The sequence below is a fragment of the Phoxinus phoxinus genome (assembly GCF_949152265.1).
Source record: "Phoxinus phoxinus genome assembly, chromosome: 21".
Classification (NCBI taxonomy): domain Eukaryota; kingdom Metazoa; phylum Chordata; class Actinopteri; order Cypriniformes; family Leuciscidae; genus Phoxinus; species Phoxinus phoxinus.
In genome coordinates, this window is record NC_136896.1 from 25,627,886 (window position 1) to 25,647,476 (window position 19,591).

At 37.7% G+C, this 19,591-nt stretch overlaps 1 protein-coding gene across 1 annotated transcript; it reads left to right on the forward strand.

Annotated features, from left to right (window-relative positions):
- Positions 1-1,638: 1,638 nt before the first annotated feature.
- On the forward strand, positions 1,639-19,158 carry ccdc6b (coiled-coil domain containing 6b). The gene is made up of 9 exons (XM_079596481.1): positions 1,639-1,901; positions 5,894-6,043; positions 6,978-7,106; positions 7,189-7,292; positions 7,540-7,700; positions 8,776-8,932; positions 12,033-12,133; positions 13,680-13,801; positions 16,916-19,158. The coding sequence occupies exons 1-9, from the start codon at positions 1,668-1,670 to the stop codon at positions 17,063-17,065; spliced, it is 1,308 nt and encodes a 435-aa protein (XP_079452607.1). The 5' UTR covers positions 1,639-1,667; the 3' UTR covers positions 17,066-19,158.
- Positions 19,159-19,591: the final 433 nt, after the last annotated feature.

Sequence of the window (19,591 nt, forward strand, 5' to 3'; positions counted from 1 at the left end):
AAGGATGGACAAACATGATAGAATATAAAGTGTGTGTGTGTGTGTGTGTGTCTGTGTGTGTGTGTGTGTGCGTGTCTGTGTCTCTCTCTCTCTCTGTGTGTGTGTGTGTGTGTGTGTGTGTGTGCGTGCGTGCGTGCGTGCGTGCGTGCGTGTGTGTGTGTGTGTGTGTGTGTGTGTGTGCGTGTGTGTGTGTGTGTGTGTGTGTGTGTGTGTAAAATGAGGGTGAGTTAATGATGACAGAATGTTCGGGCGAAGTAACCCTTAAATTACATATTACCAAAGAAATAAGATTTCAACTAGTGAAATTTGGATTCAACAGTCAGAAATTGCATTTGCTTGCAGTTACTATTTAGAATGCAAGATTTGTTTGGGAGGATGGTTACATGGAAATACTCAGCTAAACATTTGACAGACTATTTTTAATCGAAAATAATAATACTTGGCCGACAATTGTCTTCTTGCAGGTGGAGCTTTGAGTCACTTTCATTTTTGTTTTCCATTGGAAACATTTGTACACTGAAAAATATATTATTTGAATGTAATATTTTAGCAATTGATTTAACTGATACTAAACATACAAATAGACATGTGTGCCACTACTGCCACACTAATCTTTATACATATATATATTTTTAAATCTGACAACGAACCGATTCACAATTATATGGGGTTAGAAAATTGTTGCATTATTCCAAATAAATGCAAAAAGATTCACAAAAATGGATACAATTCACAAATAAATTAAATGAGATCTGCAAATAAAAAAAAATATTTACAAATGTGTTTTGACACAATCACAACACTACCTAGCATTCATTTGTGAATCGCTTCCATTCATTTGACTGAATAACGTGACGCTTCCATAATGCGTTGTTCCAATAACAGAGATGTACAGCACTGTTTCTCTGGCATTTTCAAAGGCTCATAAAATATAAAACTGTGGTTTGGCTTGATAAACAGTCTGGTCTAACAAGATCCCAATTGTAAACATCTTTTACTGTACCAATTTTTTGAGCCTTATACTTCCTATTATTTGAGCCAATGCAGAAGAAAGAATCATAGAGGAAAGAAAGAATGAGCAAAATTATTTTAGGGCAAGACAGACCGCCCTGAGCAAATAGTGATTGGATGGAGCGCGAGAGTGCTATGATTGGTCAGCGCAAATGGCTGTTATCTGATTGGCTTAAGTAGAAGGTGGATGTAGTCCATTTATTTCATAGACAGTATGATTTATTTGTGGATTTCTCTGCATGTATGGTTTTGATGCTACATTTTTTTTCAAAATCCACAAATGTGTGCAGGGTATCTACAAATGCATAGGAAGCGATTCACAAATGCACAGAAAACGATTCACAAATGCACGGAAGCGAACCACAAACTAATGCCAGTTTAGAGTTGTGTTTGTGAGATAAAACACAATTATTTCCAAATCTCATTTTAATTATTTGTGATTTTTATTAATTTTGGTTAAACTTTTTGTGAAATTTCTTTACATTTATTTGCGAATCTCAATCTATTTATTTGGAATAATGCAATTCTAACCCATGCGATTCGCAGTAATGAATCGCACCAGTAGGGGTCGCTGTAGCGAGTGGCGACTCGCGTTCTACAGCAGTATTTCATTCCTCATCCTCTCACTGACTGACTCACACACGCGCTGATGCTCAATGATGGCGGATAGTGCGAGTGAGAGCGACACGGACGGGGCCACCCCTCATTGCTCCTCATCCTCGTCCTCCTCCATTCTCATCTCTTCCTTCCGCCTAGAGGAGTTGTCGAACCGCCTGGCATCTTTACAGCAAGAGAATAAAGTGTTGAAGATCGAGCTCGAGACGTTTAAACTGAAGTGTAAAGCTCTGCAGGAGGAGAATAGAGACTTGCGCAAAGCCAGTGTCACCATAGTGAGTCATTCACAACTGTCTTTCTTTTCAATGAATACTTATTTACCCGAATGAATATGGAAGCAAACACTAACCATAACTAGTTCAAACATTTACTGTATTATTGAACTCATTTACAGTTGCTGTTAGGCTACATTTACGCTTCACTAAAGCTAATGTGCTAATGATTAGCTTTTATTGTCCCCTGTTTTCCGTTATTCCTTGTTCATTTAAAAATATAATTTACCAAACAAACACCCTTTAGTGCCCTTTTATTGACCCTGTTGAAGTTTTGGTTGTGGTTAGAGTCTATGAAACTGTCAGTTAACGTTAAACGTCAATTTAATTAAGCTAGGCAGTAGAATTTTAAGTTAATTCGGGACAGTAACGTTAATTACTCTGGGAATGTCAGCCTCATTTTGATAACTCACTTGGTTTAAACGAATGTCTATGTAATAGTTTACAGAAGAAGTAGAATAAAATACACGGTTCATTGAAACTTGGTCTTATTTTAAAGTGACACTACAGTGAAGTGCAGTACGTTAGAATAATCCAATAGGAGCACGATCGTTAACTCCCATAATAAATTAAAATAATACACAATATTGTTATATAAATGTGGCTAGTGATGGTTAGTGATGATGCTGGGAGCAGGTAATGCGTCATCTGCCCTCTTAGTAAGCTTGTTGATGATTTGACCATCAATACAGTTTAAACCTGTAAACATGACTAACGTTATCGCTTGTTTTTTTTTTTTTTATGGAACAATTTATTGATACTTTAGACAAATTATTAAACAATCTTACATGTTTTCATGGGTCTTTTATGTTTGGTATTGATTGAAGTACTGTTGAAAAAGGAAAGAAATAATGAAAGAAGAGAAGAACCAGATGTGGGCTTCTTCAACGGTACTTGACCATGAATGAAGCGCATCTCGAACGTTCTCTCTTTAAGTGTGCGCGCCGACGCGAGCACGTAAATACGTAGGCGTGACTAATCACACACGCATACAATTATTATTACTTAAACAACTGAAAACTCAACTCGCATACAAAACTCACATTTGTCATTATATCATCACAGCTTTTGATACATCATGCTTTAGGCTATGGCTCATCTAGTATGATATAGTGATAATGTGGAACTCGTACTCGAAGAGGAAAAAACATCTGCATTTTATTCAAAGGCCCAAACTGAGCAAAAAATTTGCATTTTTTTTTGCAGATGTTACTTATATGGTCCAAAAGGTGAAATTCTGATAGCTTGCAACTGTAAATCAATGAGATCTTTATAATAGGTTAGGTTAGCAGACTAATATCAGTTGTGAATTATCACTCTATATCTCTCCTAATAAAATGTCTTATTAAGATTATTTTATGCTTTAATTTTAAGCTCTGTAGTTTTATTTCTGTGGGGCAAAACATATAATGCAATGCAATATGATGATGATTGAGAGATGTAAAAACATTCCTCAAAAGACATATTCTTATTTTAACATAATGTTTCTATAAAAAGAATAAATGGATGGATATATAATCAAGTTAAACTACGTTACTTCAGTAAATGTCCATCTTCAAATTGAACTAACAACACTGTTAAGTTATTCTTGCGTTTGAATTAAAAAACTGCAAAAATGTTATATTTTAGAATTATACTTAAAGGCCTTTTAAGTATAAACTATCAATCTGTCGCCTGACAGAGAAATGGATGAGGATGGATGAAATATTGATGATTATACTGTACAATCTGTCATCAGTTCGTTTTGGTTGCTTGTTAATATTTGATAATCATCTGACAGTTGTTCTTGTTGTGAGAATATGTTTGTGTACACTACACTTAAAAGTGAGAAAGCGGTTGGTCTCAGAATGGGCGGGTTTCTCAGGTTTATTTCATCCTTATTTTATCTATGTAGACTCCATCATTCACTTCCCATTCTCTCAGGATTACATTCTGCAGATGTCTACATAGTTACACCTATATGTAGAAATATCTTTTCTGTTAAACTTTCAGTTCCTTATATGTAACTCGCATGAGTTTTGGGGCACATTGCGAAGATGAACTTGACTTGTCTCTATAAATTATAACCAAACCATTGTCCCGAAATGCCTTTGATTTATCTTCATTCATGATGTTGTCTGCTGTCCCAAGCCCACCTTTTACTGCCTTCTTTCTCTAAATAATTTCAGCTGCATTTAAACAAACTTGCTTTTAGGTCTTGCGTGCTGCATTCATTAGTGAGAGAGGTCACTTTCTTAAATTCTTATATGCTTGTAAAAACTGATTCAATGGTTGTGATCTACCTAAAAAAAATAGTTGCCTTGTGATTTTCTTATGATTTTTTTGACTCATCTCAAGTGTCACACATTTAAGCAATTCTTCATACCATACAAAGAAATGATGTGACTCCTAACAGCTTGCGCCAGCACAAACCCTCTTTTGGCATTAAAAAAAAAAGACTGTCGCACAAAATTAGTGATGAAAAGCCATGAACACAAATTTTTTTTTTTTTTTTTTGCATATACATTTGTAAGAGTTTCCCTTTCAAATGCAAAAATTATTGGAGGAGAGTATACTACTATAGGGTTTGATTTAAGGTTAGTCGATGCAAGTATGCATAATTACAGCTAGTACTATAGTAACTACATGTAACGTGAACATTTTTTTTACCATGAGAACACTACATTGTTGTGAATTATTTGTAAATATTTTTTCTAGTCACATTTTGATATACATATATATTATATTCGCCTCTCATTACATGCTCTAAACACACGCACGCAGAGTAGATTTTTTTCATTTGTAATCGCGGCTTTGAACGATTACCCAATCGTGGCATCCTTAATGGTGATTAGAAATTCGATTAATTGTGCAGCCCTACTTCGTTGTAAAAATTAAATCCAGAATAATGCTTACCATTAAAGTTAAGTCAAGAGCAGTACGTTTTTTTTCTTGTCTTTTGTTGTCAAGAAAACAATATTTTGTTGTCTTTTTGAGTAACATGACCGACAGCAGCAGGAATATTAGACTGCTGTCACTTTAAGAGCTTATGGACGGATCCAATATGTGTTTTCTTTTTAATCTATTTACGTTTCAAAACTGACTGTTTACCTGAATACTCTCCAGGACTGACATTTTGACACGGGGCTAATTGACCGTTCGCAAAACCCCGCCCTCTAACGGTTCTCGTCCAATCCTAGCTCAGCAACTGTAACTAAGGAGAAGGACCTCCGTCAAAGATTCCGATTTCAGCAAGATAGTGCAATGATGCGCCTATGGCAGTGAGGTCTGCACGGGCTTAACTTGCTGTATTTTATGATTGCTTGCAACTATTATTAAAAAATAGGCTACATGTACAAACACCGTTTCACTACGGCACTGCGGCCCCTCATCAGTCAGCAAACAAGAGAAGAAGAAAAAAGAGAAAAAGCACGGACTTACTAATTACGAAACTTTGATGTGGTTGAACAGGTACACAGTCACAAATTCCTCTGGAACTCAAACATTAAACTTCAAAACAAAGTTTGCGCAGTTGCACAACTATTTACACAAATATATCCTTCTCAGTCGGCTACAAAACTGTTTTGTGCATGTGCTCCCGTGCGCTATTCTGTCTATACTTTCTGTCGTGCCCTGGAGCATATGTCTGCTGCATTACTCCAAAACCAATCACTTAATGTATGGAGCTCAACCCAGCCATGGCTATGGTTCTCAATTGTTTGACGGGCGTAGTAACAATAACTAAGGGGCGTGGCTTTTGCGAACGGTCAATTGTGTGTGTATTTGACCGTTTAAGTGCTATAAGCCACGAAAAAGAACTCAATTTAGTACTCACGAGCTGTTTGAGAGGTGGCTTTGTGCACGCCACTTATATAGATCAGTCGATTTCAGTATCGAAATATCACATTTTTTGACTACACTAATAAGGTTGATAAAAACAACTATTAGGAGTTACTGATGTATTTTCAGTTGCTGTAGACTAACATTGTCGCGCTTTCTAAACCATCTTTTTTTAGCAAGCGAGAGCAGAACAAGAAGAAGAGTTCATCAGTAACACCCTGTTCAAGAAGATTCAGGCCCTGCAGAAAGAGAAAGAAACACTAGCAGTCAACTATGAGAAGGAAGAGGAGTTCCTCACCAATGAGCTTTCTCGCAAACTCATGCAAGTAAGTGTTTGGCTGTCGTTCGATATGTGTCTGGGATTTGCTTGCTGTGGTCAGCACTGAAGAAATGGCTGCTAACATGGATTAGATTTTTTTGCATTTACCAGAGCATTGAATGTTACTCGAGCACATGTTGCATAGCAAATTTAGTGCACATAATAAGTAGAATAAGATGTTTTCCACCATCTTGTGCAGATCTCGATGGTAATTCTAAAACTGCTTTATCAGCACCCTTGACCAAGTCTTCTGTGATCATTTAAACAGTGGTGATAGATGTCTGTTTCCGAGCTCACCTAACTAGGAAATAACTTCCTCAAAAGGCCCTTTCCAGTTCCTCCACACTCTTTTGAGTTTCATCTGTATTAGAGGTAGTGATTCATGGCCTTTTGGGGAACTGTTTCAGCAGTGCCGTTTTTAAGGAACTTCTTATGGCTTAAATAGTCTCAGGAATTCTGTTTGTCCTCTATTTCCTGTGGAACAGAGCTGCAGAGAAGCATATTGTCACCTGTGACTGCATATTTTCTCATTTTATCAATGTTGAAAACAGTTGTGCTGCTTCATATTATTTTGAGGAAACTGACACGATTTTTAAAGATTGATGAATAGAGAGCAGCATTTATGGAAATATAAATATTTTGTAATGTTATGTCTTTACTGTCACTTTTGATCAATTTAATGCATCCTTTCTGAACAAAATAATTTTCCTTAAAATACCCAAATGATACAATGACTATGTGCATTTAAAAAACACAAGTTACCAAAATATATTTAATTAGAATCCAGAAGTGGAAAGAAAATAAGAACCATTAAAGTCCCTTTTATTCCTCTCTTTTTCCATATTAATATATAGAGAGAAATATGAGGCTTGAGCAGCTTCAGTCTGGCTCACACTATTTTCATAGTTTTATCAAGTCTATTTTCTCCATGTCTTGCTCAGTTACAACATGAGAAAGCTGAACTGGAGCAGCACTTAGAACAGGAACAAGAGTTTCAAGTGAACAAACTGATGAAGAAGATCAAGAAGCTGGAGAACGACACAATCTCCAAACAGCTCACCTTAGAACAGGTAATCACTGAATTTTGCTTAGTAGTCCATAAATAGTATTTTCCTATTTGTGCATATATTTGAACTTTTTGTGTTCTTTTAGCTCAGACGTGAGAAGATCGACTTGGAAAACACTTTAGAGCAAGAACAAGAAGCTCTTGTGAATCGGCTATGGAAACGCATGGACAAACTGGAAGCAGAAAAAAGGTCAGAGCTATTCTGTTGCCAGTAACACTGCCACGGCTCACCTCAGAAATATAAACGCTACCTTGTAACTGAGAACATGAAGACACTTTGAATATTTAAAGTGCCCTACATGCATTTTCTGAACACCTGCTTTTGTGTTAAATAGGTTTGTGTATTTACAGTTGTATCTGTACATTTTCTGTCCTGAATTCTAGTGTTTAGATAAAATGAAAGAGAATGAGAGGTCTGTTTTGTTCCACCTCTGCAGGATTCTTCAGGAGAAGCTTGACCAGCCTGTTTCTGCTCCTCCATCCCCGAGAGACATCTCTATGGAGATCGACTCGCCTGAGAATATGATGCAGCACATCACATTGCTCAAGAGCGAGGTGGAGCGTCTGAAGAAGAACCTCCGCACTTCAGAACTACAGCGTGAGTTCCAGTACTGCATAAGATCTACCGACAACATGAAATAAATAAATTAGCCTATTTACTTAAAAAAACGTTAATGTATGGCTTACATCAGATTCATTCTCTAATGAATATTCGAAAGAAAATGTTTACACATGTCAAAGCAGCCGGAGCAACATTCTATTCATCAAAGAATCCTGAAAATATTTTTGTGTAAACCATGATACTTTTCTTAGCAGCACAACTGATAATAAGAAATGTTTCTTGAGCACCAAATCGGCATATTAGAATGGTTTATGTGACACTGACAACTGGAGTAATGGCTGCTGAAAATTGCTTTGGTGAGCATAAAATACTTCTTTCAACAAATAATTAAAAATGTAATCAACCCAAAACTTTTGAACGGGGGTGAGTATGTAATAAAGTACTTAAAAAAGCAAAGAATGTGTCCATTGGGATATGGTGAACTTGACCTCCACATCCCAATTAAAAAGCCTCCTCAAATCCTGTTTTCACCATTGTAACCACGTAATTTTTTGTCATGCCATTACTTTTCATGGCAACTAGATGGCAGTATATGCGTTAACAAGAACACCACATTACTCTGCTAAAAATACTCTATCACCCTGTCCTCAAGGGCACACTTGATGAGGACTTGTGGTCTCATGGCTCTTGTGCGTAAACGCGTTTGTGAAGTCTGAAGGCCCCCCCTTTTTATTTTTATGGTTCATAAAATCCTAGTCTTCAACCCAGCAGTCCATCACATGAAGTCCTGTAAGGGTGTCACAAGTTATGTTGATAAGTTATCACAAAACATTTTCATAGTTTCAGAAAAATTAGATAACACTACCTTCATCTATGTGTATATGATTAATAAATGTCAGACTGTTGTAAAGTAAGAACAAATGCTCTGGCCCGATACAGTCAGCAAGTGACAGTTCCATCAACTGGTCTAAAACTTTCTCACATGGTCACATGCTTTTTGTCATGTTGACCTTATTTGATTTTCTCATGGTTGTTAATGTGAACCAATGCACTGTTACCGTATGACTTTACCATAAAGATAAGCTCAGCTCATTGCTGTGTGTGTTTACAGATACTGAGAAAAGGGCTCAGTACATAGAAGAAGAGCGCCACATGCGGGAGGAGAACGTCCGCCTGCAGAGGAAGCTCCAGAGGGAGGTGGAACGCAGGGAGGCGCTGTGCCGGCAGCTCTCCGAGAGCGAGTCCAGCCTGGAGATGGACGATGAGAGGTACAAGCAGCCCAAAGTATCATGTAACACTAGGGGTGTGCGATATGTATCATCTACAATAATATCGAAACTGTTGTTTTAACGATGTGGAAGCTGACATTATTAAGCTTTGGAAGTATGGCTGTGATGGTTTTAGTTTTTTTGTGTGTTTTTTTACCACTGTGGTGCTAACGGATATATATACACGCACAGTATCTCACAAAAGTGAGTACACCCCTCACATTTTGGCAACCATTTTAGTATATCTTCTCTGAGGACAAAACTATAGAAATGAAACTTGGATATATTTAAGAGTAGTCAGTGTGCTGCTTGTATAGCACTATAGGTTTACTGTCCTCTGAAAATAACTCAACATAAAGCCATTATTGTCAAAATAGCTGGCAATAAAAGTGAGTATACCCCAAGTAAACATCTCAAAACTGTGCCCAAAGTGTCAATATTTTGTGTGAGCACCATTGTCATCTAGCACTTCCTTAATGCTCCTGGGCATGGAATTCACCAGAGCTGCACAGGTTGTTGCTGGGACCCTCCATAATGACATCACAGAGCTACAGGATTATAAACACCTTCTGCTTGAGGACGCCCCACATGTGCTCAATAGGGTTCAGATCTGGAGACATACTTGGCCACTCCATCACCTTCAGCTTCCTCGGCAAGGCAGTTGTCATCTTGGCGGTGTTTGGGGTTGTTATCATGCCATTCGGCCCAGTTTCTGAAGGTACGGCATCATGTTCTGCTTCAAAATGGCACAGTACATGTTGGAATCCATGTTTCCCTCAATGAAGCGCAGCTCCCCAGTACCAGCAGCACTCATGCAGCCCCAGACCATGATGCTACCACCACCACCACCATGCTTGACTGTAGGCAAGACACAATTTTCTTGATACTCCTCACCAGGGAGTCGCCACACATGCTGGACACTATCTGAGCCAAACAAGTTTATCTTAGTCTCATCAGACCACAGAACATGGCTTCAGTAATTCATGCTCTTGGACAAGTTGTCAGCAGCAAACTGTTTCTTGTGAGCCAGCTTCAGAAGAGGCCATGCAAACCGACTAGCACTGACAAGCTGACCTTCTGGAACCTCTAAGCAATGCTGGCAGCACTCATGCGTCTGGTTTTTGAAGCCAGCTTCTGCACCTGACGCACCGCATAAGGACCCAACTTCTTTGATTGACCCTTGCGAGCCTTGTTTCGAGTGGAACCCGTCTTGGAAAACCTCTTTATGACCCTGGCATGTACTGTAACTCAGTTTCAGGGTGTTACTAATCTTCTTATAGCCTAGGCCATCTTTGTGGAGAGCAACAATTCTAGTTATTTGTAATGAGGTGCCATGTTGTACATCCAGTGTTCAGTATGAGAGAATTGTACTCAAAACACCAAATTTCAAGTGCTCTAATACAAGATGCACAAATGTGTATGGTCCTGTCAAGCAGACAAACCATGGACATGATGAATAGGACATGTGGCTTTGCATGGTTAAACAACGTACTGCTGTTATTACTCGGGGTATACTCACTTTTGTTGCCAGCTATTTTGAATGGCTGTATATTGAGTTATTTTTAGAGGACAGTAAATATATACTGCTATACAAGGAGCACACTGACTACTCTAAAATATATCCAAGTTTAATTTCTATAGTTTTGTCCCTTGAGAAGATATACTAAAATAGTTGCTGTACTCATAAGTAAAAGTGCAATTAAATGCAATATAACAAAGATGAAATAAACGATAGTTTTCAGATGTCTGACAGTCTTTTTCAGTGACAGAAATTGAAGAAAGTACTAAAATAACACTGCATAGTCTTCACTGTATAAATTAAACATCCTTATTGATTAATGCTTTATAAAGTTATTCAGCGGTGAATAATTTTCAAGAGCAGTGACTCATTTTTTTTCTTTGTCCTGTGTTGTTGCTGATTAACATTAAAAACCGACAACAGTTTTATTAGGCTGCTGTCACTTAAAGACTGAATGCACAGACCTAATAAACTGATAATGTACACTGTTCACGTTCACTTAAGACATAACCGTAGAAGTAATCGCTATTTTTTGACAATTTTGTGTAAATTTGTTCATTCCATTGCAAGACATGAAAGAGTGCTCAGTTTAGGTGCGTACACAAAACTTTCCACAGTGCGCGAGTAGCGTAATGGGCTCCCTTTCGAGTCTTCTTAACTTTCATTACGATGAAACGCTGGCACATTAACTGTCCCCAGTGTTGTTTGCGTTTATGCATTGTTAGAATTCATAAAAATGTTACAACTGGCGAGTGACTGTTTGTAAATAATGGTAACTTAAATATTTAGTAAAATAAACAATGTAAAACACTTGCCTGAAGAGCAAATTTTTTCTTCCACTAGTGCACAATATATTAAGGATATATTTGAATTAAAAGGGTATTTTATATATATATATATATATAAAAAAGGTATTTTGTCCTTTTATAGAATGTTTTTATAGGGCAGAATGGTTGTAAATGTTTGTATGATGTATGTTTTTGTGGGTTGACATTGCAGCAGTTCTCTCATCCAAGACAAATTTCTCCTATGGGAGACAATAAACAGTACCTTGACCTTGATTTGATGTTGCACTGGCAGAGACATGAGTGAAGATTTGGGAATAGAAACGAGAGATTCCATGTCCAGTGGATATTATTTTTCAATTCGTGGTAGATCAGGTGACCAGATCTCAAAACGGAATACAAAGCAGACAAATGGCTCCTGTACCTCTCTCATTTTTTCACGAATCCAAATGTTTCCATGGTTGCGATGTAACATTTGATTGCTACCCTATTATTTGTTTTGTAAACAAAGCTTTGTGCTTCTTTCATGTCATAATATTTACATAAAGCAGCATTCACATACAATGTGTTTTGTCAAGATGACTGGCATAGCCCTAGTTGGGAGTCAGCTGTCAACGACAGACCTAAACCAACCAAGGTACTTGAACAAAAACTCACGTAATCAAGAAAATATTGAGATCTTTTTTTTTGCCAATATCGCACACTCTTATGTAACACTTACTGCTTCACTTAGATGCTCTATTTTACTGGTTAATTTCACTGATGAACATTTTAACCATCACCTATTGTTCTGCAGGTACTTCAATGAGATGTCCGCGCAAGGCCTACGTCCCCGTACCGTGTCCAGCCCCATTCCCTACAGCCCATCCCCGTCTTCCAGCAGACCCATTTCACCAGGTACACCATATTTACTTGAAATAGTACTTCCTACAGCTTTCCTAACTCACCTGATCATTGGAATCTACTATAGAAAGTTGTTTTTGAATATGGGTCTCTCAGTTTCTATTGTGGTATTTTTATATATATAATAAAAGCAATACATCTGTTTTCCATTTACACAAAGATAATAAGAGAATAAAACTAATTTCTTGTTCTAGTTAATTTGTTCATTCCAGGAACACCCACTTTTTAATGTCTTCATGAACTGATTCTGACCTTATGTGATTATAGTCAGTTTCGGTCTACACCTGTCTTTAAGGGCAGGTCGGTTCAACATTCCTTGGCAGAACAAAACGTTCAGATTAAGGCATATACTCGCAAGCAAATAGATCTGAAAAGATTGATCTTTTACCACAAAGTGAATTGCACATTATGGGTGTTCCCATCCCAAAGACTGTTCTAAACAATAGGCAGCTAAAATGATATGCTATTTTTTGACTGAAATCAAAGCATGTAACTTTCATGGATAGGCCAAATGGAATGCATTGAGTTAATTGAAAATGTTCATAAAGATTTAAAGGCGTTTCCTGGCTGCACTTTTCAACATACAGTAATAAAAGTAAATGAGGATTGGGTCTGTAAAGCTCCCAAAAAAGGCATTAAATGGGTGGTAAAGTATGATTTCACTTTTCTAACTTTAGTGTGTAATGTTGCTGTTTGAGCATAAACATAATCTGCAAAGTTACAAAGCTCAAACTTTAGCATCCATCTTTTCACATGCAATAGAAAGTCACTGTGTGCATCTCACAACAGCTCCTATACGAGAGATTTATAGATTACCGTGACAGAATATCCTAATTGAAGATAGTTCCACATCAGCAACATAAATTCATCAACTAACCATTCAGAGACGTCCTGTTGCATTCTACATGTTGTCACTTCTTGAGTCTCTCCATCTTTGTCTGACTCTGTTTTAACATTAAAGACAGAACAGTTTCTGTCATTTTAGTGTCTGCTTGAGGTAATCGCAGCTGCTAACACACGAGCTCTTGAAACCCCGCCCTCTGCAGCAGCTCATTTGCATTTAAAGGGCCAGGGACACAACGGTGTGTTTTTGCAAACCCTCAAAAAGTGGAAACTTTAACATGCTATATACAAATATCTGTGGGGTATTTTGTGCTAAAACTTCACACACACACTCTGGGGACATCAGAGATTTATTTTACACCTTGTAAAAATGGCATTTTACCACCCCTTTAAAAAAGTATGATAAAGTGCTTTGTATAACTGTGATACAATTTGGTCTGTTCCTTACTGTGTTGGTGTTCATTGGCCTATTTGAGATTTTTCTTTTTTTAATAGATCAAATCCTTTCAGCAAATTGGTTAATTAAAATTGCATTTGTTGCTTTTGTGTTCTTTTTAAATGTTGAGCACTTCATCAATCTCATTGTTATTGTGTGGAAAAGAGTGACCAGTTCATTAACTCTGTATAATAACACACTTCAGTGAATTTGCTAAAGCCTTGCTGACTTCTGTACACTTCTTTATGTTTGGTTTTGCAGGGTTGTCTTATGCGAGTCACACAGTGGGCTTCACCCCGCCATCTACACTGACCAGAGCAGGCATGTCCTACTACAACACTCCCGGCCTGCATGTCCACGTAGGAGCCTCGCACGGCATTGCAGTGAGTTCCTTCTGGCCTGCACCATCATGACTGTCTGGGTTTTTTTACCTTCCTAATAAGCCCAAAGTATACTTTGTTTTTTATGTGTCCAATGTCCATAAGGTTGTACACAGTCAATTTTGTCATCAGCTTAGAAATCCATCCTAAAATCTCAGACTTTTATTCTATTACCAAATTATTTGATCAAGTGGTGTACACCAGGTGTTGTTTGGGACATTTCATCCCCCCTTTCTCTTATGTTACCTAGGTATGTTACCTTGTTAGACTGCTCTGCTTTTAATGCAATTAGGCAACAATTTTACTTAGAAAGCTCTCTTAAGTACTTGTTTAAAGGGGTCATATGATGCTTTTTAATGTTTTCCTTTCCTTTAGTGTAATGTATCTGTTTGTGCATGTATACGATCTGCATTATATAAAGTTATAAAGCTCATAGTCTACTGCAAAGGGATTTATTCTATCTAACAGAGACCTCTGGTCCTGACCTGCCTCGATCGAAGTCCAGATATTACTTCTGCAAACGTCTACATTACAATCAACTTTTAACAACCCAGCTATTGCCAATAGCCTTGGCTGCTGACAGTGACATGTCCCTTAACCTACAGTATATGCGTACTATCGTGCAGCCTGTACCTTATCTTTCACTAAGGAAAGAACATTATATAACACATTTGGCAGAATCATTTTTAAAAACAGTATTACGGGTAACCACCAATTCTTATGTCTTGTTACATAAATAGGTACATGTACCAATTTCAATACGTATGTACTAGAGCTGCTAGTATTTTAAAAGCAAAACTCTAGTTTTGAGTTTTAAATAAGCAGTTACCCTGTTTTACTAATATTTCTTGGTGAATGTGTTTCCCAGCCCGTTTAAGTTTTTTAAACTGCAGATACCCTGTAATGCACAAATCACAGAAGAGATTATTCAGTATAGTTTTCTGCAGATAGCTCCAAGAATTTAGCACGGTTTCAACGTGGGCCTATAGTCTTTACTCTTAATGTGTTTATTATGTGCTAAAGGTCATTTGGATTACATTTCAAACACTGAACAAACATTCAAAAATATTGGTAGCTCATCACAGCCAGGTGTTAAAGGGATCATGACGCGTTTAAAAAAAAAAATGGTTTGGATACTACCTTAGACCTTGCTCTACCCGCCCATATGGTATTAATGTTATGTGTGCAGATCTTAAAAAGCGTTAAACCCTTGACTCCAGTCACGTCACCTTTATTTATATACCACTTTATACAAAAGATTGCTTCAAAGCAAGCAGCTTTACAGTATTAAACATGACAAACAGGTACAGTAGTTTGAAGTAGTTACCAGCCTGAACATACTGTTTTGAACTCCAAACAAACTTAATTAGGGGCCAAGCACTGAAGGTGCGGGCACCTATTGTATCTGTTCCCGTTCTTATTCTTCTTTTTCTTTTTCTTTTTCTTTTTTTTCTTTTTCTTCCGACTGGGCGTCTATGGCAGCCTATAGAACCGTTTGCGGGAAACTTATACAAATTGGCACAGTGATAGAGGACAGCCTGAACTATCACCATAGCAAATTTGGAGTCTCCAACTCATTCCCTCTAGCGCCACCAGCTGTCCAAAGTTTCACTCATGTTTATGCTAATAACTTTTGAACCACAAGGGCTAGAAACAACATTCTTTTTTCCTCTGATTCCTGAGCTCACGACGATTTGACTGCACCCTATGACGTCATTTTCCGTCATAATAGTTTTCCCGCCATTTTGAATTTTCCGAAAAACCTACTTTTTCGAACTCCTCCTAGGCCGTTGCTCCGAATTTCACGAAAAATGAACCAGATCATCTCCAGACTATGACGACCAAAAGTTATGGAATTCAAGTTGATTCGAATTACCGTTCTCGAATACCGCGCAAATAAATTTTACGTAGCGCTTGCAAAAACAGACGTAAGGCCGTATCTCCACAACGCTTTATCGGATTCAGACCAAATTTGGTACATGTCGTCACAAGCATGACCTGAGGTTACTTGCTGCGTTTCGGCGCAGCGCCACCTACTGGTCCGGAGATATGAATAATTTATGTTTTTGCTTATAACTTCTGAACGGTTTGTCCAAAAATCACAAAAGTGGTCTCGTTAGATTCAGGGCGTCGTGCTGAGTTGACTGATATTCAATTTTCCCATATCGGCCATTTTGGCTGTCGGCCATTTTGAATTATGTGCTAAAATGCTGTATTTTATGAACGCATGAACGTATCGTTACGAAACTCAGTATGGGTCATCAGTACAACGCCCTAAAAGTACTCAAAAATTTATGAGACAGCGCCACCTTTTGGTCAAAAGTTATAATGAAATTTCCAAAAATGCTAATAACTTTTGAATAAATTTGCCTATAGTAATGACACTGATCTCAATAGATTCCTTGGGTTATGCTGAAAACATAGATACCAATTTTGCCATAGTCAATCAAAGTTCCTGTCCGCCATCTTTATTTTCTTTTAAAACCTACTTTTTCGAACTCCTCCTAGACCGAACGTCCGATTTTCACCAAAATCGGATCGTGTCATCTCCAGACTGTGCCGAGTAAAAGTTATGGATTTCGTGTCGATAGACAAAACCGTTTTCGTATACCGCAGTGGCAAAGTTGAGGCATGATGCCAAAATGACTATTCAGGCTTTATATCTGCAATGCCTTGACATATTGACACCAAACTTTGTATGTGTCATTGTCACTTCACTCTGACCACATCACATCAGTTTCGTAACTGCGCCACCTATTGGTCGAAAGTGATAATCATATTTTTAGTTATTGTATGTGATTTTTCAACCATTTTGCCAAAATTCATCTTCAAATGTCTTTAATTGCTCCTTGCTGCAGTGGGTCTCACACTCCCAGCCACTTTGGCATGTCTTGTCGTCTTGCTTGCGCTTGGCCCCGGTGATTGCTGCTTGCAGCTATATTTTTGTCCTGAATTTGTTCAAAGTGACGTCACGCCAGTTCGTTCCTCTATTTCGCTTGAAGAGGGTCTTAATGTTTCTAGATGGAGCTGGTGTGAATCTTCAGCTGTTCTAAACATCAGTTTTATCACATCCCATGGAAAGTTCTAGATCACTTACGGTCCGTTCTCCCCTCACAGAGACCCTCCCCAAGAAGAAGCAACAGTCCTGATAAATTCAAGCGGCCCACGCCTCCACCTTCCCCCAACACGCATGCTGGTGTGCAGCCACCACCTCCCCCGCCACCCACCGGACACCCGACATCATCCCAGCAGTCCATGCACCCATAGGTCAATGCGCCATCGGAGAGGACTCCAAACAGAGCTGCTTCACTGTAACATCCTTTAAGCCAAAGGATTAAAAATCCTTCTTATCTTCATCGTCTCGCACTGAAACCATTAATTTGTCCTGTGTTCATAGTTTTCAGTTTGGAAGAATGTGTCCACTTGAGACGAGGGGTAAAGGCATTTCCAGCTCAGAGGGAATGAACATGTCTTTGGTGTATAGCACAGTTTTAGCAAGTACTTAGTGCTTTGACTTCGGTGTGTGTCAAGCGATCTATGCCCATAGCAATCTCTTAGAAATTGCTTGTTCGTAGATGGTTTCATATTTTGTTCATGATTAGACACTTTATAAGTGTCAGCCAGAGTAGACCATTAGTTCCAGAAAGCCACAGGGTAGGTTCAGCACTTCAGATGGAATCATGGACAAAGCATCTAATGGCCTTTTATTGATAACACTCTGGCCCAAATATCACTATTAAATTATCAGTAAAATAAATCATAAGTGTCTCAGAAAGTGGTGGGGGAAAAAAATCATCCGGTTTATACAGCAATATGCATTTGATAGTTGCCTCATAAACATATTCGGAAAGCAAGACAACCAAAATATGTTAATCGTGCTGCAAATACTTAGCATTAATGAGGAAGAAAGCTCACAAAGAAATGTCCAGGTCACATATAAAAAAATACAATTGCATAAAGAAAATGAATCCTTCTGAGGACCAAATTTCCTTTATTTATATAAGTTGTAATATATATATTCAAACTTATAAATATATTTATATTCTCTCAATATTTTCATAAACATAATTGGGACATTGTATAAAACATTATGGCATTATTTTAATGACAAGCACATTTTCCTGACAAATTATCATGTGAAAAAAAAAAGTTATTCAGCATATGTCTTAATTTTCTTTATGCAAAATGTTTAATTTCATTATTTTCTGACCTGGACAGTAAGTGACTTTTAGCCGTTTGAATGAGAAGATTCTGCCGTAGACGACACCGCTGCAGATGTAATGCGTTGTTGGCGTCTGCTATCATCCTCCTGGTAGGATCTAAAAGCTTTTTTTAAATTTCAGCGAGACACTTGAATCATTAAATGCTGTAGATTAGAAAAGACTAGTGTGTTTTTGTGTAGTGATCGTCTCGTTTCTTTTTACGAACACACCTGCAGCTCTTTTCTGCTTAACGGTGTCTGGTACCACTGTGATATTTGTTTTCTTACTTATAAATATACTGAGTATAAAATAATTGGAAGTGAATTAAAGCATGTGTAAATAGACTTTTTGTATGCTTTGCAAATTTGCCCAACATTCTTATGGGGGTCCCTTTTGAAAAGTGGTTAAAAATGTTTCATGCAGGTTTACGGAAGGTCAAACAATCATTAATTTCCCAAAGCCGACTATGGACGCAAGTTCTGTCGTTTCCATCGGAGTTCAAGAAAACTTGCGACCATAGTTGGCTAATGATGCTTTTGAAAGAACACACTCCTGCTCGGTTGTAGTGAGGTTGGTTGGTGTGCTGAAAGTGTACAACCTCTTACAAAAACACGACTGTGTTTGCTGAAGCATGACCTCAGCGCTTTTCATCCTCAATACAGGGTGTGTCTATACAGTTTTTGTCTTCCATTTTTGTATTTTTTTCACCATGTATTCTTTTAGAGCACAATTCATTAGATTTAGTAGAGCCAGGAATATATTTAATGTTACACTTTTGTTTACCTTGTTTTTTTGTTACTGTTGTCTCTGTAAATATCTTTGTATAGAAAAAGAATACTTTGTTCATTTGACATCAGTTTTTGTCTCGTTTTTGTAATATCCAGCCTCACCCACCTTTTATTTTAAGACTGTTGACGACTGAATGTAACGTTTGCTCATTTTACTGCTATCATTAACAGAGGACACCTTTGAGCCTTAACTCGCTGTGGTATTGCTCTAGCTTATCCCCACATCAGACTATTAATGCCTTAATATGTGGTTTGGTCTTTTTTTTTGTCACAACAGATACTAATTCTCATTTGCATTGCATCATTTGTAAAGTTAAAACTAGCTACATTATGTAATGGTTATTTTGGTTATTAAAACGATGATGATTATAACTGAAAGTCTCGAATTGGTGTAAAAACTCTAATGACCCTGCACTGTCTTTTTAACTATTATTTGCGGGATGATTTCTTTCCTATGTGAAGATAAATCACTTTTTTGATGGTGGTTTGGATAAAAGCATCTGCTAAATGCCTTAAATATGAAAGCTTTGACATTGTTCTGGTTGAATTGTATTGTGAAATTACCACCTCTTCACTGTGTTGGTTGTAAACATGTGATATGTATCATCTTCAATCTCACACTTTCTTAGCAAATGTGTCAGCCTAAACTGCAGGTCTCATAACATATTCAAGTAGTAATGTTTTCTTTAAGAGATTTGAGATGCATTGAGGGAGTACTGTGAGGAAACTTTTCTGGCAGCTTGTGGTTTTCTTTCTGTTCCCATGGATTGTTGCACTGGGCTTTATCTTTGCAGTGCACTCCC